Source organism: Notolabrus celidotus, chromosome 15, assembly GCF_009762535.1.
Source record: "Notolabrus celidotus isolate fNotCel1 chromosome 15, fNotCel1.pri, whole genome shotgun sequence".
NCBI lineage: Eukaryota > Metazoa > Chordata > Actinopteri > Labriformes > Labridae > Notolabrus > Notolabrus celidotus.
In genome coordinates this window covers 14,939,876-14,964,230 of record NC_048286.1, presented here as the reverse complement: position 1 = coordinate 14,964,230, position 24,355 = coordinate 14,939,876, and the positions used below count along the sequence as shown (strand labels likewise).

General features: G+C 41.7%; 1 protein-coding gene across 4 annotated transcripts in view; it reads right to left on the bottom strand.

The window, feature by feature from the left end:
• The window catches only part of LOC117826589 (adhesion G protein-coupled receptor L2-like), an 89,855-nt gene that overhangs the window by 38,005 nt on the left and 27,495 nt on the right, over positions 1–24,355 (bottom strand). For all 4 annotated transcript variants that reach the window (XM_034702751.1, XM_034702752.1, XM_034702749.1 and 1 more), the window contains exons 3-5: positions 13,270–13,483; positions 9,085–9,194; positions 3,954–4,754 (exon numbers count right to left, since the gene is read on the bottom strand). In XM_034702751.1, coding sequence (XP_034558642.1) covers positions 3,954–4,754; positions 9,085–9,194; positions 13,270–13,483 — 1,125 coding nt within the window. The remainder of the gene's footprint in view (positions 1–3,953; positions 4,755–9,084; positions 9,195–13,269; positions 13,484–24,355) is intronic.

Genomic DNA, 24,355 nt, shown 5'->3' with positions numbered 1-24,355 from the left:
CAATGTATTGAAGTTGCACACTTTTACAGAGCTGTATTTTTGTGTGTTTACTTTAAGTTGTGTTCTGCTATGGAGCCTTTTCACTTCAATAACCTACTACCAATAGAAAAATCCCATTAGCTTTTTGACAAGGGACCCAGGGTGATGCTAACATAGCTAGTTACTTCATTTATAGTCATGAGACTGGTATTGACCTCTCATCTCATCTTTCCCTGGAAAGCAAATAAATCTATTTCTCAAAATGTTGAACTTTTGCTTCAGCTAACACACTGTTACCACACTAATGATGCCCAATATAACTCTGAGTAAGACAAGGTGTGACTGTGTGTGTGCAGGTCTTCATATATCCATGTGTCTTTTTTCTTTCTAGTGCATTCAAGCTTGACTTAATAACAAGACTGTCTCAGAGGATAAGAACTGTGCAGGAGCTACAGTTGGTCTTTTTGCCTCTTTACCCTGAGCCAGTGCCGGTAATTAATGACAGAGAGACAAATCCCACATGACATGAATTTTACATTAGGCTGTTTATATGCACTCATGCTGTTCTGCTTCATTCAAGCACACAGCTCGGTGTGCAAAGGTAAAGGTCTGCAAGACAAATCATGGGCAGTCTTATCCAAGTCCATTAAGAATATGACATTATTTCTGCTAAATAAAGAAAAACCCAAGCTGTCGAGAAATTGTTTCAGGGCTCACTGCTTTGTTGGCACTTGCTCCTAAAAGAGCAGTGGACAGAAAAAGCTCTGCCGGACATACCCTGTGTCTGTGAGGGGTAATTTATTAGGCCTGAAACTGAGCACTGTGGAGCAGCAGACGTAGCGTAGTCAGAACTAGACGGTCTGAGTCAGAGGAAGGTGGCAAAGCGGCTCACAATGCAGACACCCGCATGCAGACAGGATGATATACATGCAGACAGAAATACACTTAGAGCAACAGCGCTCTAAAACTCTCTGTCGTCTGTGCCTATAATATACTCCTTTTTCTGCAATAATTCTGCCAGCGTTGATCCACGGCAAGAAGCAGAACAATTAGAGCTCTTGCAAATCTCCTGACTCCTTCACTTTAGCCTCTATTTCTGTTGCTTCAGAGGGTGGAACACAAGCTTAGTGCATGATACATCTATAAATGTCTCCCATCTTTAAGGCTCACCTGGAGGCATCTTTCAGAGATTTAAAAGCAAACTAAAGTGCACTGAGGTGCAGAGCTGGGTTTAGCCACAAAATGGCCGAGCAATAAAAAAGGAGCAGCTTTTTGAGATGATATATATCCATCATGTGGCATTCTGAATACAATATAGTGGTTTTCCTTGACATTTCAATCCAACACAGAAGCCACTTGTACTCACTGCAAACAGATTACGCTGAGTGGCAAAGCCTTTCGGACAAAGCCATTAATTTTATGCCTCTCGTCTTTAAGGCATTAGATCAATTCTACCTCAAAGACAAATTAATTTTCTCCTTTCTCTCCCTGTTAGTTTCAAATGCTCTCAGCAATTACAGGTCCCTCTGATTAGTTTTTTGAATTCATTGGACTAGAATCAGTTAATGCTTTGCACATCACAAGTAATGCATTCCAGGTGTCCCTCTAAGTTTTGTTACATTGGGCACTTAGGTGTGCTGCTTATTGGCAAGAACCTCTTTTAGAGAGACCTCAGAGGAGCTGGACTCTCTGGGTATTGATCACTGCTGTTTTGTGTTCACAATGAATTAGCAGAACACAGACATTTTCTTTAAACGTGTGTGAATTGTTTGGAACAATAAGTGGGAGGATCAATATGGGGAATGATCTCAGCTAATTACTTCAACCTGAGACAGAATAAAGAAACTGGTGGTGTTGCAACATTCTACATAAGGTAAAGAATATATCATCAAGTTGTTGAGGTCAATTATTTTCTGCTTTGATCACTTTGCTGAAACTCCCTTAATATAAACCTCTAATCCTGCCAACACTTCAGCACTTCCCTAGGATGAGCTTTACAGCCAAGGTTGATGTGTCTGACAGAAAAGGACGCAGACGCTCATTGTGCTACACGAGTTCTACAAAGCAGAGAAATACACTGGGTTTGGAGCTAACTTCACTCTGTGGTCGATGAATCTTAATGGGCACAATTAATTTCCTTTACGCCTCAAGTGCCCCTCAGTTTCGGAGAGAGAGACATTATTTCAGCACCATTAGATTACCCTGCAGAATAGGTTGTTTAATTCAACGCCATATCATGGGCAGCAATAAATCCTAATAGCTACACAGTAAAGAAGTTAAAGGTGTAGATCCGAAAAAACCTAATAAACAAGAACCAATTATTTTCGAGTGCCATTCTCAGAGCTCGGCGTGCTGCTGCTGGTTGTGGAATCTCAAGTTGCCTCCTGAGCTCACAACATTTGGAAATGTTCGCATAAAACACACTTAATGATCCAAAGTGACAAGTTCTGCTGCGAGGATGCATTTCTGATTGGATCCCAATACGAGTATGTGGAATAATGAGGGAAATCAACAACTATGTTCTGTCGGGGCTCCTTGATTATATGCAATGTTCTTGCAGCAAGGAGCAACACTAAGCCTATATGTGGCATTTATGTTTACCGAGGCATTACAGTAGCTGAGAGAGAACATTAAACCCTTCAGTGAAAATGCTCTGTGAAGGCCACTTTCCTCCTCTCCCTCAGCCTCTTTTGAGACAAGGAGGGTAATTATGATAATTCAGCTGTTAATTACATTTACATACATCGGGACGTAAACCGTCGAGCAGGCAGTTTGCATGCATGGAGAACTCATTAAAGTTGGAGTATTTTTTCATATCTCCTCTAACATACTTCTAATTGAGGCTTTAGTTGTTCAGCAAACAGACACAAACTCAGAGCCCCCCCCCCCCCCCACCCACCCACCTCTCCAAACCACCTCACCTCTGGTGTCGAGTTATCATCCAAGGGAGATTCCAGGCGAACGGCAGGAAAACAAACAGACACGTTGACAAGAGGCCAGAGTTCAGGAGCACACAGACGCCATTGAGACATCAACGTAAAGCTCCCTTCAACAGCTCAGGTCAAGAATCAAATTCCCCCCCTGGTAACCCCCCTCAGAATAACCAGAAGTTAAAAATCATAACCTAATCCAGACCAGCGCTTTAGGGCAACTTGAGCCTCTGATATGACATGAAGTCAGGTCAAGCTCCTTATTTCCCCTCTTAAAACAGGAGACTTAGAGAGGATCTATGGTGGTAAGGTGGCTGCAGTGAGGTAATTAAGCCCATCATCAGCATAATGGAAGGTCCCTGCCTGATGACACGTATGTCACCTCTCTACACTTCACAGATTAATTTAAGCCCCCTAACCACCTGACAAGATCCTTCACTGTAATTGATCTCCCCTTCCAGCTATTCAACTACTCTGATTCACCATGTGCTACATCAGTCACACACACTTCAGCCCGTGGTTTCAGAAATATTATGCCACAATAGAATGGCGATTATCTCCTGATCTGACAAAAAGGCTTCTGTGAAGTTGATGAAGTAGCCATGGCAACACTACTTGAAATCCAAAGGTAGAAAGAGAGAGGGAGAGAGGGTAACCATTGTCATACTGTGCACAATATGTCTCATACACATTCCAAGCTAAGAAATATATATATTATGATAATGGTTTTTGATGGGGCCTTAGATTACAGAATTTGACAGGGTCCAGGCTTCAGCTGGAGTGAGTGCCTCGGCTCGCCTCATGGTAATATAAAAACAGCATTTTGAAGCGGCGCAGTCCCACCGGGAGCTATCCCTCATTCCAAGGTGAATCTGTAATTTCTGTCTGCAAATGAGCCCTTTCCCCAAGACTAACACAGACCCTTTTTTCTTTTATCACACCTGACTTGCATCCAAAATTAAAAGTCAGCCATCTGTGACCCGGCATGCTGCAACCAAACAATGGAAGAATTACACAATGATAATGAGGTGGAGCAGCTCTCACCTTCAGCGGGATCAGGCGGGCCAAAGTCCAGGTCGTAGCGCAGGATGTAAAAGTTATTCCACACATAAAGCTGGTTGTCCCTGGGGTTGTAATCCACAGCGGTGATGTACTGGTACTGGTTGGGAAAGAGGATGTCGGTGTACTCGCCCTGGCTCAGCTTGGTGTTGTAGATATAATCAATTTGGCTCCTGCTGGCCTCGCTCTCGTTCTCCTCGTAGGTCGATCGCACCACATGCAGAACACCGCAGACCATAAAGGCGTTGGAGGCAGAGCGCTTGTCGTACGCCGTCTCCCATGTGGCCTCGAAGCGGAGAGTGTAGGGGTTGAGCTGGCTCACAACAATGCGCCCATTGTTCTGCTCTGTAGCATAGATCACCCATAAGCCCCGCTCGTCTACAGCCAGATCGATGTCCGTCTTACCCCCCCAGCGGTAAGGTGAGGTGTCATGATAGTTGGCGTTATTTACAATGGCCTCGCCACTTTTGATGCGAGTTCGCAGGTCAAACTTTACAATGTTTCTTGTGCGTTCCTTATTAAAGAAGATAGCACCATCATAGGCCACAAAGCCAGTACCGTCAACACGATGTGGAAGTTTATACGTGGTCGTCTGGCGGGCATTTTTGAAGTCCTCTAGAGAGGCGTACTCAATTAGGGTGTCAGTGCGGTATGGTGTCCAAGGCATGAAGAAGACTTTGTCACCGGCCTGCAGTGGATCTTTGCACCACGATCCCGCTTGCTGCTCTGCCTCAAACAGGAAGGTGGCGTCTCCTACACCCTTCAGAGTCCCGGGACAAATGAAAACTAGTGACAGAGAAGGGAGTGAAAAAAATACAATCAGAGAGGATATTTCAAACATACATGACTCATGTGACACTCTTTTTTTCTTGCTGCTGTACAACTTAAGAGCGGGACAAAAAGATCAAGGACTGTGATTTGGAGGAATTTTCAAACTAGCATTTTGTACAATTGCTAGTAAATAGGGAAAAGGAAAGTAAATGAATGTGTCAAATGGATTATTCAGAATGAGAAATGCGAGAGGACTTGCATCTCAAGGGTCTGCTGCTACATCCTAACGGGGACAAAACAAACTAAAATGTGAACGAAAAAAAGGTAAAAACCTGCAAATGAAAGACATGGGGAAATGGAGGAAGAAGTCACACCTTTTTTTTCTTCTCTATATACCAGCCTGTCTTTGACGTCAAATGCCACATGAACAGGTGGGTATGTGGACACACTGCACATGCATACCAAGGTTGTAAAATAAAATAAAAAGGGAACGGACTTCACATCTTGTGGTAAGAGTGAACAACAAGTTGTCAATGGTGGTGGCGGCAGCAAAGCAGAGGTAAAATGAAAGTGGAGGTTGGGGGAATTGATCGAAACAACAGTGGTGTAGGACTTTCACTACTTCTGTGGCAAAAGACAAAAGTAACCACTGATGGATGAGGGAGGGAGGCCATGGCAAGGTTCCCGTATACACACTTCAAATTAATTGGTTTTAGATTAAAAGGGACACACTGAATTCTTGTTTTTTCTTTCAAGCTTCCTTTTTTCAGTCTCTGCCAATCTCACTCAGCCATCACTGCTTTTTTACATCACGTGCATCAAAGTTGGGCCAAGCAAACTAAGACTGTGCCAAATAAGAATATACTGTATAAATAAATGCTACTCATTTTTCAAGGGTTAATACAGAGCTAGGCAAGAGTCCCTGGAACAAATCAACACCCAACAGTTGGTGTTTTCTTTCACATTGCGAGAAAAAAATCTGCATTCGATGATCGAGGATGTCATTTGAAATTCTGTTTGGAGATTCATTTGGACTCCATGGGTGCAAACAATCCTCCTATGGGGGTTTAGCGTTTGACAGGAGAGGCAATCAGGAGGAGGAGGAGGAGGAGGAGGAGTAGGAGGAGGAGGAGGAGGAGGAGGAGGAGGAGGAGGAGGAGGAGGAGGAGGAGGAGGAGACGTGAGGGGAGCTCTACTCAACACCACAGAAACAAGGAGCCAGAAGGGGGGGAGGGGGAGGACCAGACCACTCATTTACCTTTTTGCTCCACTTCTATTTCAGGCATTGGAAAAGAAAGCAAAAAAGAGTGCAAAAGGGAGAGAAAGGTTATCATGAGTCAACTACCAGGTACAAAAAGAAGAATTAGTAGGAGGATATGACCATGAGATGAACCGCAGAGCTGCTTTGGAAAGAGGAGCGAAGGGGAAAAAAGAGTGATTGTTAGTGAAACGGCCTCTTATCCTAGGATATAAAAACAGACAAGTTATGACTGGAGACAAGCTATGTGCCATGCTTTCCAGGACATTAAATTTCTCATTTCTACTGTGCTTAACTGCCAACAAAATAATGCAGCGGCCACTGTGAAATCAGGATAAATCCCTCTTAAAATGCTTCTCCTAAGTGGCAGAAGAAATAAAAACCTCCTGCTCATATTTAGATGGATAACATTCTTAGAAAAACAGCACGAGTTATTTTTGGCATGTATTGACCGAGGGTGGAATTTGTTCAAACTTTATAAACACAAATCAAATCTCCATCCCCAAACTTGCTCGCCCACACACGAAAAACATGACACGGTGCTAATGTTACAGACCAAACTCTTAAATGAGCCAAGGAGAGCAACAGCACATTGGATGACTGATGAACAGTCAGCCTAATATGGAGTTTCTTTAAGCTGCTTTCGCTGGGAAGAGGAGGGGGAGAGCCTGGAGACAATATGCGAAAGATTGAAGGTTTAAAAAAATGAGAGCAAAGAGGTTAGTCAGGAGGTTGGGGGCAGGAGGTGAAAAGGAGGTCTGTTTGAAAGGAGAAAAAAATAGTTGAATATTTCTGAAAGTGTTTACAATTCATCAATTTAAATACTAAGTACTTTCACAGGCGGGGATAAAGCCTTAAGGTGCTTTTATAAACTACTCTCAAAAATGCTTTTAAGGTGGATTACCTTAAATCAAACAGCATAGCCAGATTTTCAAATAGAGCTGGGTTTAAAATTTTTACACTACTTTTAATTAAACCATGCTCACAAAGCAATACTCAAACAGACTCATAACAGTTCAAAAATATGCAAAATCATCTCAGGCTGTTTGGGCTTTTTATCACTTTATCACTGTTTCACCCCAGCATCCTCAGTAATATGTTTCCACAGGACATAAGTGACGGTAATTTGCTAATGAACAGACTGTAATGCGCCAATTTCTCTGTAATCCCACAGCAGCAAAAGACACATCATCCAAAGTCACTGTTATTAAAGCCTTTCAAAGGGTCGGTAAAAGCAAATTGTAAGAGCATACAGTATATTTTTTCAGTTACCCTCAAGTGGGATTTAGTCATGCAGATAGTTTTAGTGCTGTGACCAAGGTTTGGAAATATCTGCCTCTGAGATCTCTTCCATCACCCAAGTATGACCGAGGTGAATGGAAAGTTGTATATAACGAGCCAAAATAATCATTTTTAACAAGAGTATTCATGTGGCCAAAAAAAACAACAACTTTACATTTAAAACAGCACTGGAGTGTAATATAGGCACTGTTTCTATAGAAGATTTTGCTGTTAAGTTTCTGTTTGTGCCAGTTTTGGTGCCTGTAATCTCTTTTCTTGTCAGTACTATTTTTTATCATATCCTGGTGTCTTTTATCAGTCAAACGTATCTCTCACTGTGAATTTTTGCCATAGAAAATGGGAAAAAAATTCTGTTTTGGCAGGTTTAATCTCCTCATCTGACACCTACCCCATGACAGTCTTCAGAAACATTAGAAATAAGAATACAGAAATAATCCATCTTCTATATGATGTTTTGGGGGGTTTTTTAAAGGTGAAAAAGAGGCATCAGTATTTATTTCACCCTGTTTCATAACCGGCTAAAAGTCCTCACAGGATCTTTGACTTACCCAATTTTGTTGTCAACACAAACATCAAAACCAAATATTCCCTTAGTTGCTGATCTGGAATACTAAATGCACACACCAAAAGGGATGAGGTCTGGTAATGTTATACAAAACCCCAATCCACAATCTAACAAGGTAATCCAATTGAATCTTTGGGAACTCTTTTTAACCTAACTGGTGATGTTTTCAGCATCTGTAAGTAATACAATGTGTAACTAAAAGTAATAGTTCTCTCTGTATTGACTAAGGAGGTCATTAAAAGGTAATTAATTGCAAACTGGTTTAATAGTTTTGGTCATTTTATAAGCAAAATGGCCAACCTTTGCCAGCTCCAGCTTCTTAAATGTAAAGATTTAAAGCCTTTGTTGTGAGTATAATGGGAAATGAAAAGTCCTTGAGTTTGGACTGTCTGACAAAAGAAGGAATTTGAAGACGTCACCTCAGCTTCTGGAAAATTATGATGAACAGATCTTTCAATGTTTTGACATTTATTTGCCATTTTATTTGATGATGAAAAAGAATCATTAGTTGCAGTCCAAGAACGTGGTTTTACACCTCATTTTTTACAAGCTACTTGCCCCAAAAGCGAGAGATCCCGGCACGTCACTGTAAAATTGATGGGCTTAGCATACTGACAAAAATGTGACTAAAATTTGCTCTGTTGAATGACAAAAGCAGCTGGTCTGCTCAGTCACAGGGTTAGTTCTACAGTGTGATGTTACTTTTCCTTCACATGTGACCTTCAGCTGAGCACAGACACAGACCTGATTGCAAATTAGACCTTCAAAGTTTCATTTAAGCCATTACAGAATTAACATGAAGTATGCAATAAGGTAAAAAACAGTCCCTGGCCTCTGAGGGTAATGTTTCTGGGTATTTAGCCAACTGGCAGCCAGATCTATAGTGGAAACAGCCATCAAAAGCTAATTCTAAAGACAGCTTTCTGAAAGCCTGGACAAATAAAACCAAAACAATCTGCATGACTGGACTCCACTGGAAGTAATTGAGACAGTTAACTTTGTAATTTTGGTGAACTGACCCTTTAAATGCCTGCCACACTTAATGCTTCAACCTCATTTATCATTATAAAAGCTAGCCTCTTTCCAAACACTTCCAATTTCCACTTGATCATTTGTATCATCTGTAAAACAAACATGGTTTTAGCACATCTGTCTATTCTAAACATACTTTGAAATCACATCACAAGAGATGGGAATGAGATTTGGATGGCGATACTTACTATAGGGAACACACTCATACTGGACCTCTAAGTACTTGTAGGTGCCAGGGCATGGATCGGGAAAGACATCAGAGCCAGTGACAACCACACACTGCGTACGGTTGTTGCACCTAGAGAAAAGAGATTGACCAGAGATTTCATCATGACTACCCACAGCAAGAGTACTCGGCAAAGACAACATTAATAACACAGAGGGGGAAAAGTTCAGCGTTACAGCTACAGCAAGAAATTGACGAAATCCCGGCCTGGACTGTCACATACGCATTCTAATTTAAACCTTGGCAAACAGAGGGAGGAATTAAAGCATTAGGGAAGAGTTAAATGAACGTGAGTGTATGTGACAATGAATAACAGAGTGAGAGAGAGCTGCTAAAGGCATGTTGAGAATTAGGGATGGCATTTCCTTTAACAGCGTCTTCATACCGCTATTGAGAGGGAAGACATTCATTAAAACACACACGACAGGTGGCGGTGACATGCAGTGGGCTGGAATGGTGGCCTCTGGTGAAACGGAGCCGCTCCTCTGCATGTGCACAACAAACACGATGTGAATGTGCGGTTTATATCAGTGGCTATATGCCCTCCAGTATGAAATAGTGTCCCTCAGTGAATTGCCAGCCTGATGTGTGAATTTCAAAGATAGCGTGTGTTTGCAAATGTTTTTTGGAAGCTAAAAAAGTTCAAGTAAAGCGGGACAAGGGAAGAAAAGAACAGCCGAGGATGGAGTTTGTGTAAATACTGTGTAGGGTGAAATTGGCTCCACTTCAATCAAGCCCTCTTGAGGATGAGGGATTGAGAATAATGTCAGCAGTAACAGAAGCAAACAAGAGAAGATTGGCACCAAAATAGGACGTTCAACAATTTGCAAGTCAGAGATAAATATTTCAGAAGGTCAGTAGCAGTCATGCAAGTCGGACATACATTTCAACATTGGACTTGACTTTCAGAGAACCATTAGTAATTAAAGAGGCTTTCTGTAGCTGCGAAACGGGAAACCTTGACTCTGCAGCTTTCACTGCAGTACGTTAAAGCAATGAATAAAAAAGTAAACGTATGTACATTAACAAGAAAGAGACTTTACTTTTCATGCTGCACTTTAAATCCACCTATCCATTTTCATAACAAAGCACTTCCCTTAAAGCTGATGGATTTTAAACATCATATAAGAATAAAGAAAAGTGCAAAGTCCATTAAAACGGTAACGAAAAAAGCGTAAGCATGATCAGCGGTGATTTCAACATCAGGGTCTGAAGTGCCAGCCTCACTTAAGAGATTCACTCGTAAGGCTCCTCTGTCTCTCTGCAGAAAGAGCCGCTGAGAGTGAGAAGGGTCGCTGAACCAACTAACAGCAGATTCACTTCAATTACACACTGTTTAGAGTTTCTAAGTCTGACTGACACTTGTTCCAAACAAGAGAAGGTACATTTATCCAAGTACTGTGCATATGAAGAGTTTGGGCCTGTGCTCCAATTCCATTGAAGTGAGTCACAGATATGATGTTAAACATTCAAAAGCTCAGTGATATTAATGCATATCTTTATGTTAACACATTACTATAGAATCAACTTCCACCAGCTACAGTATTACAATACTACTTCACTATCCATGCATCAGTGACCATGAAATAGAAAATACACTTTTTTTTCCCTACAGATTTAATTCCACAACACTTGCAAACTGTAGATACAATACACGTCTATTTTATCCTGTTTGCAAGCATTGTCTACACATCTTTAATCACCCTTTATATTTTTGAGGCATTTTTTGACCACTTGGTGAATCTAGGTCTATTATGCACCTTCTCTCTTCGCTCTGTTTTGGTCTCCACCATCACTCAGGGGCATTCATCTGTTTCAATGAGAAATGCTACCACATGATAGTCTTCTTTGTTATTACAGACTTTGTCTTCTGCTTGTATGGCTGAAGAGGTGGTGTGCAGTCAGTTTATTGTGGCTTTTTGTGGAAAACGGCTGAAAAAGAGTGATAAGAGGAGGGAGACTGAACAAAAATCATAAATTAGGGAGCTTGAAAACCAAAAAAGAAACAAGCATGAAAAGCAACTAGAGGAACTGCTTTCTTTTTAACAACAAGTGACCCTTTTCATGTTATCTAGGGTCATTTGACCCATTTTTTTTATATGAAAATGATAAGAGTGATGTTAATTATAGCTTCAATGACTGTTTTTTTGGGAAGATTTAAAGAATTTGCTTCGGTATTTATTGCACAGCTATCTTAGATGCTCCTGCTTTGGAAGGGATGTGTTGTTGCTAAGCATTTGGACACGCTTCCTCCGTCTTAAACTGCCTCTGAACTCACTGCATGTGATTTCTATTGCACTGAGCACAGTCTCATGGTGGTAGAGTGTTTGAATTCTGCTCTCTTCCTCTGTAAGAGCTGCACCTCTGACTGGGCAAAAGATTATACCTGTTCGTTTCAACGGGTCAATGAATCTGTGGACATTCAAATAGAGGACAGACTAAGATGCATCAAACTGATTTTTTGTTCATGTTTGAACAGTTTTTGTACATACACAAGAAGAAACCAGAGAGGTGGAGACAACAGAGCAGACAGAGAGTGGGGTCAGACATACCGTCCATTTACGCTACATCTCTGAGGGAACGATGCCCTGAATATTAAACAGCTCCGGTAACCTGAGATTCCATCAGTTCCTTCATACATTTTTCATCCAGACACTTTTTTCTGTCAACAACCAAACATTTCTGCATGACAAAACACTTGGATGTAGATGCTGTTGAAAAAAAAGCCATTTGATTCCTGTCTTGTTGTTTTGTTGTGAAAAACGGGGCTGCTGATGAATACTCTTTGTCACAATTTTCTTACCAACATAACTGCCACTCTGTGCTGCAGACTTCCCACTGTTTCTATCTCCTCAATCTTTGTTTATCTATCTGCCGTGCTATTGCCTCTTGTTAATCTCCCCGATATTGGAAGCGCATTGTGTCTTGAAGTGAAGCAGTTTAAATATCCTCCTTGTTTTTTAACTTAGCTGCAGACTGAAGGAGGACTGATCAGAGCCTCCCAAAGCTTTGTGACTGCTTTAACATCCCTGGTTAGCACATCAGCCTTAATTACGGTCAGGAGCCCATTTCCTCTGATCTGATTCATTAGAATTATTCTGGTTAAGGGCTTTTGGTGCAGAGAGTCTTCTCAAAGCTTTTCGCTTGCACGCTGCCTCCAGGGAATCTCGGATGGAGATAAGTTTGAAGTGCAGCTTGAGCGAGTGAGAGTCTGACTTGTCAACAGATGTGGTGCAGGATGTAGCAAGTTGCAGTCAAACTAAAGGGCATGGGCACTGTCAGCGGCGTTTCACTGTACGAGTGTACAGGGAGTCAGCTGTAAATTTAGAGAGATGGAGAAAGACAGGAGGACTGATCTATCCCTGAGATATTCTGTAGTGCTGCATCTCATGGGAGTAAATAAAGAAGCGAGTTAAACACGGGAAAAACCCAGAGGTGTAAAATGGTGGGCGATGGTGTTCAGAATCTAGCTTAAGGGGGGCCGGGGTAAGACAACGCAGTGCATTAGAAGATGAACTGTGCTGGTTACTATTTATGAATAGTTCATCCAATGCCCTTTAAAAATACACACACCTCTCGGGGGTAAGCAGCAGTCAAGCTGAAGTGTTGCTGTGCTGTCGTTTGACAGCAGAGCAGCCTCCTGTGAGAGGGGGGGAACCGGGATAAAAGGCACGATGATGGGCATTGCTCACTACCTGAGGCAGAGCCACTTCAAACCAGTACAAGTGTTTGAACAAAAGCAAGCCCAATGTTCTAGATAGGGAATTAAGAGGGTGTTCATGTGACTCGCAGTCTCTCGGAGCTACGCTGATTATGACTCAAACAGCAGCAACAACACGCAGCTGGTGTGAAGAGCTCTGCCGCACGGATGTCAATTCCTGCCTGTCAAGAATTAATCTGCGCCCCAGTTTTGTGAATCTTAAAATGCCACCTACATAATCTATTCAATGATGGGATGACAAAAATTTCAAAGGTGTGAGATGTTGATTAATTGTCCAGGTTCTAGGTGGCAACACAAACAGGAAAATCCTTTATTGTCTAAGTTCAGAAAGGTTAGCTCAGAGGGGAAAAAAGGGGCCCATATTTTCCCTCCCTGGCTTCTGGTCATGTTTGTGAAATACAACCCCTCCTCTCCCCGGAGTTTTACCTTTGTGATATAATCTTGTAGGCATCGGGGAGGTAGCAGTTGACGTTCTCCATCTGGAACGGGTCAGCGTCACAGATCTTGTCGTCAGTGCGGCCGTAGTTGGCCGTCTCGATCATAATGACATCACTCCCCGGGCAGCGGAGATCAATTGCATATCCCTCGCATGAGAGCTCTCTCCTGACCAGCCCGAACGGCAAGGCTGCCCGGCTGAACCCTGCGACACAGAGACAGAGAAGAAACTTTAGAGAAATAATAGATTTAATGGGAGTGAAGGATCGTTGCTTCAATACAATAGGACCACACATCTTGCGGTAAAACTCCACTGGTACAAAATAAATAGGCAACAGCAGTCCAATGTTTACCACAGTTTTAAACAGACGGGCTGTTACACGCGATACAGGAATGGGGGAAAGACGAAACAATTCATCTCTCCATCTCTCTGTGGTCTTAGATGTTGGCTAAGGCTTCTAATCTAAGTCATTGGAGACCAATGGTAACCTCATAAATTCTTGGGCAAACACAAAGGCTACAGAGCATCAAGAAGGCCTCCACCTAGAGAGATCATCCACCTCAGAGCCAGACCTGCCTGGACTGAGAACGGTTTGTTTTACAACCATACAGAGCCCCCGCGCGTTTGTTTCTTTATGCTTTCTTTGAGTTGTAAAGCAAGACAGAGAAAAAGAAGGCAGAATCCCGGCAGAATGGAGTGTAATATAATCCATTTTACAGTGTCGGAGATCGAAGAGTCTGGAGTCCACACAGGAGGAAAAATCTATACGTGGAGCGGAGCAGATGGGAGTGCAGCCAAATAGCTCTACTTTTGGGGAAAATTAACTGTTTCACCCAAATCTGCCCCCTCCCCTTTCAGCAAATTACACTGACATAGGTTACTCCTCTGCATTTCCCTTTTCTATTCAACAAAATGTCATGTCGCAAATAGCGTGGAACAGAACAGATATGGAGATTTGCAAATAGAGAGAAAGCAATAAAAAAAGTGAGAAAAGACAGAGAAATCCATTATCTGGGGTTAGAATGATCCAAAGTGGGGAAAAAAAGTAACTGTCTGCAATTCTGAGAAAACAATTAGGCAAAATCTAAGTAGAACATGCAAATGTGTTCCATTTAAGGAGTGCAAGCCGAGCGCTGCATGAACTGTCAATAATCGCCGTTGTTTTCAGCAATAGTGGGTCCCTAAGGGGGCAGCTACCATTTGTATTTTCTGCACTGCTCTCGTCTAATTAGCCCTCTTTGCAGCCTGTTACCTTTTTCCATGCTCCCATTGGCTCGCGAGCATTGTCATGTACTAACACTTACCACCCCAGGTTCACTTTGCCCCCTCACTCTAATTATCCTCACACGTTTGACAGTCAGGGCCTGATGCAATTAGCATTGTTTGAATCGCTCAGAGTTGAAGTGATTCCGGCTTCAAATTCCAATCCCGGAAAAAAAAAAGGAAAAAGAAAACCCCGACCCACATGTCTGCTAGTCATTTCAGCCTGCTGTGCCTGGCTCACTTATAATGATATTCTATGTCACTCGGCACATGTCACACTAGCAAACAGAAAAAGAAAACACACACAGACATCTGTGAAGCATACACTGCAGAGAGTATAATGTTCAATTCATGGCATATTAGGGGAAACTTCTGCAGGCACTAGTAGAGGAAGAAGTGTAACAAAATATGAAACTAATGGTATAAATTCTCTGGCATTGGGCCACTAGACATTTCATTATAATACCATGATCTATCTAATGGCCAGTAGATTCTGCTTAGCTGGACTGTTTATCACCTCATTAGGAGACGTCAGTGTAGCCGAACCATAAGTGGAGGGCTGTGGGGTCACTCCATCTATTCCAATAACCACTACAATTACCCCAGCCTTTCAGAAAACCTGTCCAGAATGGTGGATGATAAAACCCAGAGTGAAGTCGCTGGCTTTACAGCGCAGACTAATGATCGTCCCGCCTGCCATTGCTCATGGAAGGAGTGACGGGTTTATCACAGCAGCTACACAGAGCAGACAGAAAGAATGCATTTCATGGGGTTTTAAAATTCTGAGCAGAGACACCATCTTTGGGCTAAAACACCAGCATGGACACACACACACACACACACACACACACACACACACACACACACACACACACACACACACACACACACACACACACACACACACACACACACACACACACACACACACACACACACACACACACACACAAAAACACACACAAAACACACTCGCCACACGCCACCTGCAACCTCCTTTTCCCTGGATGTCCACTGGCGACTCTGCCCATCTATCACAGTACTATGGCATGATGGCATGCTGCTGTCAACACACGCCTCGCGATTGATTAGGCTTGTGCCTTGCCGGCCTCCTCTTCCTCCTTCCTTGTCTGTATAGATCTCACTGGTCATAGGCTAACAGTACATCAATTAAGGGGAGTATGAGGACTGCACAGGCAGCCTTAAGAAAAAATTGCTTCTTCACCAAACAGCAGATAGTATCTGTCTCATTAATGACTGTCTTGTCAACTTGTAATAGAGCAAGTAATAACAAATCTGTCCAGGACGTTGAAACATATATTAAAGACTTTTTTTTTTTTTTTCTGCTCCTGTCGGAGGGGAGTAGAATTCAAGAGGAAATATTTTTGGTTGCCTTAGCTGAACGTTGCTTAAGATCTTAGGATTTAAGTACGGCTAAGAAAGAAAAACCTTGTGACAACAAAGCTCTCTGGCTGTAGGTATTCTTCTCTGTTGATTTTTCTCGGTTTAAACAAGTTTTGCAAGATTTTGGAAAGAGAGGAGGTTTGTTTGTGTGCACAAATGTCAGTGTCTTAGGGAGGTATAAAAAAGCTTTTCATCTTACGTTCTGTGCTTTGTTTGACTGCTCAACTTTGCAGAAGTTGAAGACTGCGACAGAAGGGCACCAGCTGCAGGGAAAACGGTGTCAAGAAGACTGCAGGAAGAAATCCATAACACAATCCCTGAGTGTGTGTAAAAGGAAGAAAGGAGAACAGGCTGCTCTCTTGTTGTCTGTACCTCAGATTAACATTAAATTACACAATCAGTGAGGGAATTGAATAATGCTTTATATAGAACATTTAGTCAAATTGCCATGGTAACCACTTCGACTTAGCTTTAATTGGCTGTGATCCCTATCCCCGCTCTTGTTGACATGCAGCCTTATCAAGCATTCTGGTCAGTGAGTGACTGCGAGGAAAGTAGCTTTTCAGATTCCTCCCCCTGACCTGCCTGCTAAGCCGTCTATTGAGCTCCAAAGAGCAAAGCATGGGCAGAGACCGCTCCTCAATATGTTGCATTCTGGGAGTTTTTCCTTCTCCTTCTCCAGTTGACAGGCTATAATTCACTGGTGACAATCCCCCCCACCTCATAATACATATTTTGTTTTCTATCAACACCCTTGAAATTGGAAGTGGCACTGTGGCTCAGATGGGTGATTCTGAAACCATCCGCTGGCTTTTAAAAACCCTGGAGATGAAACGAAAAGATAATAGAGGTTTGGTGCATTTGGCGACTGCAAGCGCCAGATCACAACACAAGTACTGAGGTTCATCTGCGGTGTTATGTTTGTTGGCTCTTAAGAGCGCAGTCGTGAGCAACCTTTAACCCTAAAATCTCCTCCTCTGCGTCTGGATATGAGAGGGTGGGAGAAAAAAACTGGAGGAATGTTTGATCACATAGAAAATAAGAAAAAAGTGGGCCATTTTTGGGGGGTAGACAGAGTGGCGATGGCTGGCACAGACAGAGAGCAAAGGCGTTGGTTGACGCTTGTCATCCTACATTAAGGTTCCTTTGATTGGCCTTTGTGGTCCTGGAAACGGCAAACAGCTGCATGCAAATGGCCCCGTTTCCCTGAGGCTGGCCCCCATTGTTCTGGGCTTGGGTTTGACAGGGACGCTTTCTCTGCAGCATAAAGGAGGGTGTAGCCTTTAGTCAAATAAGAGTGCCCCCACCGTGGACACAGCAGGAGTACTTCAAGATTGTTTGTCTTTTTGGGTTGTTTCATTTCTGATATTACTGGTAGCAAACATCTTTGGAAGAAAGAGCAGATCTTAGAGTCAAGCTTTTCCTCCAAACAGCAGGGGATGTCTCTGTAATCTAATATCCGGAGTGACAGAGTGGTCATACAGCATGTTTGCTCTGGTGGACTTAAGATTTTCAATGGAAATTCATAAACTAGGACAAAACCATATTTGAATTGTTAATAATAGGGAACAAAGAAGCATCAATGTTTTGCCTCCTTTTCTCCAGCTACATTGTTCTTTACTGCAGTTTTTCTACTCTGTTCAGGAGAGCGTTTGGGGCTCTGGCCAAGGAATAAAATTAGCCACGAGAATAAGTAAAATACAAGAGACCACTGGGGTAAGCCTTTTTATGCATTAAATAAAACACAAGCACACTTCACTGTCCGTGCACATTTCTGTGGAGCGACAAACTAAATGCTTTAGCCAACTAATTCAGCTCATACTCCACAAACTAAGCACTCAAATTTTCCATCTTCACGTCCCCAAATTTGTAAGGCATCCAATGTTGCTGCCAAAAATGTGTGACACAAGTTCACATATTTTGCACATGACCGCCCATCAGAAGTGAGAGACACATGGGAGCAAGATGGAAGATGAGAAAGGAGATTTGGGATTTGCAAAATAACACCTGCCTTTCAAATACAGACCAACACCCCGAAAACTCCACACCACACCACGCCACAGCGGCTCGTATTTCATTTCAACTGTCGAAATGCAGTGAAACACTGAAAATCTAGTTGGACATATGGCACCATTTCCCATGACACTTAAGTCCACCTTGCTGGGAATTGTATCTAAAGACAGTGTCAGACAAGACCACAAACCCCGGGGCTACACCCGCATTTCCCAGACAACTGCTATCAGACACTCTTGATTCCGATATGAGTATTCTGAAATAGAAACTGGCAATAAAGAACTGAGTCCATTTGTGGTTTCACAAAGCGCTCTGAGTCATATCTCTTTTCTCTTTCTGGTTATACATGAATTCAATGTTGCAAATTCAAAGGCAACGATTTGTATTCATGGCTACAGCTTTTTCTCCAGAGCACCTCTTAAATTCTTTCTTAAATTAAAAAAAGAAAGTCTTTGGGAGGAGGGAATCACATGCTCTATGTTGATATATGTCTCGTTGAAGGAGGTCTGGGGTAAGGATTTGTCATCTTGCGGAGGCTAAGCATGACAGACCCTGCTGCTGCCGCTTAACTCCTCAGGTGGGTCCATTCACAGAAAGCTAGATCCCATCACTCCAGATACAGGCATGTGATTTTTTTTCCGCTGAGCAGTAAAACTGTTAAAGGAAATCCATTTTTTTCAGCCTGGTTCTGATAAATCGTGGCTTAACAGATCGCTGGGTTCTTCCAACTACACAAACCACCTCCACTCCCATATTAAGAAATATTTGATTATTTTTTGCTCATTTTGATCTTGTGAGACAAAATGAGGAATATCACTTCATTGCTTCTAGGGGACCCTTATGAGTAATAAAGAAGATCAAAAAGAGACAAGACTTCTATGAGACACAAACAATTCAGGAAAGAATTAAAGCAATTATTTAGAGCTCTAATGTTTATCTTGTTTCTGTCTCACTTTCAGTCTTTAATGAGATTTTCTAATTGTTTATCTTATTTCCAATCTTTGATCTGTCTTTAAAGTTTGTATTTGTTGTTCTTATCAATATTTGGATCTGTGGTCTTTTGCTTAAGAAGCAGTAGTGTTAATCAGCACACTATAGACACCAGAGATGACTATAAGTTGTAACATTGCCATACATAGATGTAAAAATATACCGTTTAAAGTTTCTTACAAAGTATTTTTTATGCCGAGCCAAAGGCAGCCGAACTAGATGATTAACTAAACTATCAAAAACTCAAAATGACTTATTTTACACTGATATAAAACAGAATAAGCAGCACATCCTCAATGACTGGGAGCTAGATACATAATTTTGCTGGCATTTCTGCTTATGAAATGAATCAACCAATAATTCAAATTTTAAATAAACTATTACCTTATTTTTGTTCCATCTGTCCAGCTCACTAAAGGTTCTAAGAGTTGCACAGACTACTGTATATAAAACATATCTTGCACACCTCGTCTGTTTACGGCAACATGGTGCTCAGATTTTCATGATATAAGACTTGTTTGTGACATAACTTTGGTGTCTTCTATTGTAAAGACATATAAAAGACACATTCAGACATACTTGAGAGTGGGAACTACTCTCATCTTTCTCTTCTCTGAGCTCTGTAAATGAGCATCTGTAAGACAATTTGAAGCTCAAGCTATGAAACTGAACCTTCATATACAGACAAGTTTGAGGGCTTGTGCTCATTCCATTTTTCTCTTAGCTGAGGTCTATGAATGAGCGTCTGTAAGACAAGTTCAAGATCGCAGGCAGTGAGACTAAACTTTCATATTGAGACAAAGCTGAGAACTCGCACTAGTCTCATTTTTCTTGCAGCAGTGATCTCAGAATGACACAAGTGTAAGAAATATTACAGATGAGAGCAGATAACTCACAAGGGGCTTAAATGGTGCTCACTGTGAGGCTTAACCATGTTGATTTCTCAGAAGTCACAAATAAGACAAGTAGGAAAATGGACCAAATCTCCTTTTGGTCTTGATTAGTAGTACTGATTTTTTTCTGGGAGAGAAGAGACAAGATGACATCCTTAATTTTACTTTTCTAAGGTTTGCTGCTATTCAGAAACACAGCTCAATAAAATTAAAATTTTAAACCTTAAAACTTCAGTTTAAAAAAAGATCACATTTAGCCTTCTTGCTGACAGTAAGATAGTACCACCCCAATGTCCATACAATAGCTTGTAATATGAAGCTAGCAGCAGGTTAGTTTGAACAATGACAGAAAATGTAGGTACTCGGGGGAAAAAAAGCTAGCCAAGCACTGTCCTAAGGTAAGAAATCTACCATCCAGCACCAAAGGTTCTTAGTTTGAAAAAAAATCTCATTGTGTCATCATAAACTAAGGTGTAAAAACAACCTGATGATTTTACACAACAGGTTACGTAACAGACTATTTCCTAGAGTTGTTGCTGTCAGTGCGAGCAGTTTTGTAACTTCTTCAAAACTTTGTTAAAAGTAGAATCAATAATTTTATGCAAATAATCAAGTAAGTTGCTAAACGGCTAACCAAACAGCTAGCTTGATTAACATGCTGGTTAGCTAAACTAGCTAATCAGCATAGCTACTCTGTTAAGCTGGACTAAAGGACAAGCACTTGAAACCCAAATGTCAACTTACAACTTAAAGGAAATGCTTATGAATAGGTATGTTGCTGATCGACTAACCAAACAGCTAGCTTGAGTACCAGGCTGGTTATCCCTGTTCAGCTAGCAAGCACTCAAACCCAAATGTCAACTTAAAACATTTTGGGAAATGAAGTAATTTCGAGAGGCTGTCATTAGCAGCTTTACCCCCCAAAAAAATATGTTGTTGCCAAAGTCATATTTCATGAAACTCTACAACAGATCTAGTGAGAGTAAACTTCTCATAAACATTTGAAGAAGCAGCTGCAGTTTGAGAACAAGACACAAGTTGAAAAATACCAGATTTTCCTGTTAAAATGCAGAACAGTTCCAACAACTGCTACACAAATTATTTGAAATGCAAAGACCGTTCTATTTTGATGCTTTGCATTCATAGTCTGGAATTACATAACGCACAGAAAATGTTTAAGTTTGACTCAAATTGATGCACAGCCGACATGAAGGATTATTTCTGGTTCAACAGAACAGTCGGCTCAGCTGCAGAAGACTGCAGATGAAGAATTTATCCTGAGGGAGAGTGTACTGAGGAAAGAAGGCAGAAGTAGAGGCTATAATGACTACGTTTTAATTTAGCCGCAAGAAACAAGGTTTTCTCCTCTGTCGATTGCTGGGATGATCCCTGACCCTGTGGGCGTACATCAAAGAAAACCAGCACGAAAAGAGGGTAGCATCATTACATTACTAATACATGTAATCCCCTTAATGCAGAGAGGGTCAGCGCTTGATATAGGTCACACAGAGAAGTGACAAGAATAATTTAGTTGAAGACACATTACCCGATTTAATGTCTTTTTTTGTTTGGTCCATGGACACATCACTAGGATTAAAGCAGGGCATAATTTGACACCTTGTACAGTCCACGGAGACAACAACCTTTTCATGAAGACACAAATAACTGTCACTGAGGCTAAACAAGTGATAGAAAAAAATGTTTCACTTGGAAGATGAAGAAAACCTATATGCTCCCAGGAGAGTGTCACTTGACAGAATTAGTTCACTGCTTGTTCAATATCTAACATATTGTTGCATCTCTTTTTTGCAGGGGAGTTGATGAAACAAGCAGAAAGAGGTGAGCTAAAAGAGCTCTCCCAAGTGCAGCAGAGGTATAGTTTCACAAGTTTGATCTACCCTGAGTGATGCTTAACTCCCCTCAAAGCCCATATTTTACCACTGCACTTAAACCCCAGCTGGATTTTCTGCTCAAGAAAAAGTCTCAGAATAAGTCAGGTGCCTCCCTCAGGGTGGGGATGGAGCAGAGAAAGAAACGCAGGGTGAAGCAGGAAAGAGAAGGAGGAGGAGGAGGATGTGGGTTTGTGTCCATCACATGCTTGTGTCTGCATTCTTGTTTGCTGGGGCAGAGTCTCCCAATTTCACCCTCTTAATCAACCCTCCCTGTACAGACAGGGGCCCAGGAGGCTTAATCAGTACGTCACACAGACAGGGTGTCAGGAGAAGCTGCAACTGGAACAGGGATTACATGAATAATGAGCCGAAGCCTACAAGGATGACTAGGAACTGAGATCAGGGTCCCGAGACGATAATGAACAGACAATTCTGATAGGAGACGCAGTTCTTTATCTTTAAGAAGAGCCTGCAGTAGCCCAGCAGTAGCAGTGGTGCTATCACTCGCTTCGGGCATAAGTCAGTTCTGGTTCTTCTGTGTCTCTAAACAAAACCACTTGTGCTGAAGTGAATTGAGTACTGTTATGCAGATGAGGTGGTGCAGAGCAATTTTGGTACTGGCTTTGGCATGAAATTATGTTTCTATGTTTCATCCTGACCAAGACATTTTTGTGGCTTCAGCTGGTGCGCAAACAGAAATTACACAAAAAGCCTTTCATGTATGTTTTGCTGTCCCTCTTTCATTTGACATAAGTTTTTCATCTGGTGTACATTTTTATGTAATCAAAGCCAAAGACCATGCTGGTTTGGATTAATGGATGATACTTATCGGATATGTCTCCAGGTCAGATCCTCAGCTCTAACAAAGTTTATCATGCTATTACCCTTTTTCCAGATTTCATGCTCTGCATCAGCAGTGGACTCCAGGCCAAAGAATATTTAAAAATTCATGGTCAGACTTATTTCGGGTAGCACTCAATGTTTGCACTTTCACTTTAGAAAATAGAGTTGATACATGCAAACTAGGGAGAGTACACTTGCATACTTCGCAAATTACAATCAGCAAGGCAAGGGTCACATGCCGAGCTAGCTACACCAGAAGCAAATCTATCCGCAAGACTATTCTCTGCTGACTGTGATCTGTATAAGCCATGGCAGTGTTAGATAACACTCCTCACTGCATAAAGGATTGTGCTTCACACATTTTGAGTGAAAAAAGCATTGAAACTTGGGTTTTGAAACAAATTCAGTTCTTTTATGGGTAATGCCCAGTTTGTAGCAGCACTAGCTAGTACCATTTCATGTTGAATAAATCCGTGCCAAATTTCTGTACCTGGGAGTGCATCAGGTACAGAGAAAAAGACTGAGGCAGTGCAGCTTGTTCAAGTCACAGTGCTTTGGCTTCCTGCGTGAGACACACACGACCACATTCTCACGCTATGCCCTGGTGACAGACAGTGACAGGCTGGAGTTTGTGGGGATACATTTGGGATGGGAAGAGGGACGTGGGGAAGGGGTTTATTTTTTGAGGTATGTTAAACTAAATAAATGAAGATGTGTTCTAAATTAATAATGTTAAAATTAAAAACTATGGACATTTTCTTACGTTTTGGTTTTTACAGGAACAGTAGAGTACCACTGAAAAACACTTTTTACATTACTGTGTGATGTTTCACGTATCTGTCTGTGTTTGAACAAGAACCCAAGACAGCCCCAAATGTGCACCGACCTTCCTTCAAAAAGGCATGTTTACATAATAGGAAACAGATAATTGGAAATGATGATCTATTTCTGTTGTATTAAAAGGCATGAAGCACCCTTTATCAGACTGTTTTTTAAACAGACATGCTGAACAGAGCTTGCTAAATTGTCTCTGTTTACTAACAGACACATAAGGACACATTAAAGACTTAGAGAAATTCGTCATAGTAGAATGGTGAATGCTGAAAGAGAAAGCACATGTATTTTGGAGTCATGCTTAAATCTGGTTTTCAAAATCTGATTATGTTTGTATGAATATTCATGGTGGTTATAACTGGCTTAGGGGTGGAAGGGCTTTGTTCCATTCAATTTCATCTTGATATGTGGATCTTTTTTTACATTGATTGACTGACTGATTGTGTTTTCTGGAGCAGAATTGATCACAAATCATTCAAGGCTTCTCTTCGTCACCTTCTTCAGTAGAAGCAAGGCTGGCATTGCTACAAGAATTAGCCTACAGATGCTTTTAGGCTTTCTTCATCAAGCATGACCCTTGCTTTGCAGGTCATCAGCTCTCCCATGAATACAGACATAACACTTGCACAGCGTTTGCCTGCTTCACATGGGAATGTACATAGTTTGTAACAGGGGAAACCTTTGAGGGGTTTTAAACAGCTCTGTTTGAAATCTCCCAGAGATTTACCCGGAAAGTCAGAGGGAAAAATGAGAAAGGAAACACTTTCAGACACATTATTTGGGAATAACCCCCCACTATCTCTGAACACTGACCACTTTGATTGGCTTCAGCGCGATGACCTTGCCCATTCCCTTCCACCAACATTCTGGTCAATGCGAGCAGAAAACAGCAGCACTGATAAGAAACTCACAGATGGTGAGATCTTGATGACAGACAGTTTCCT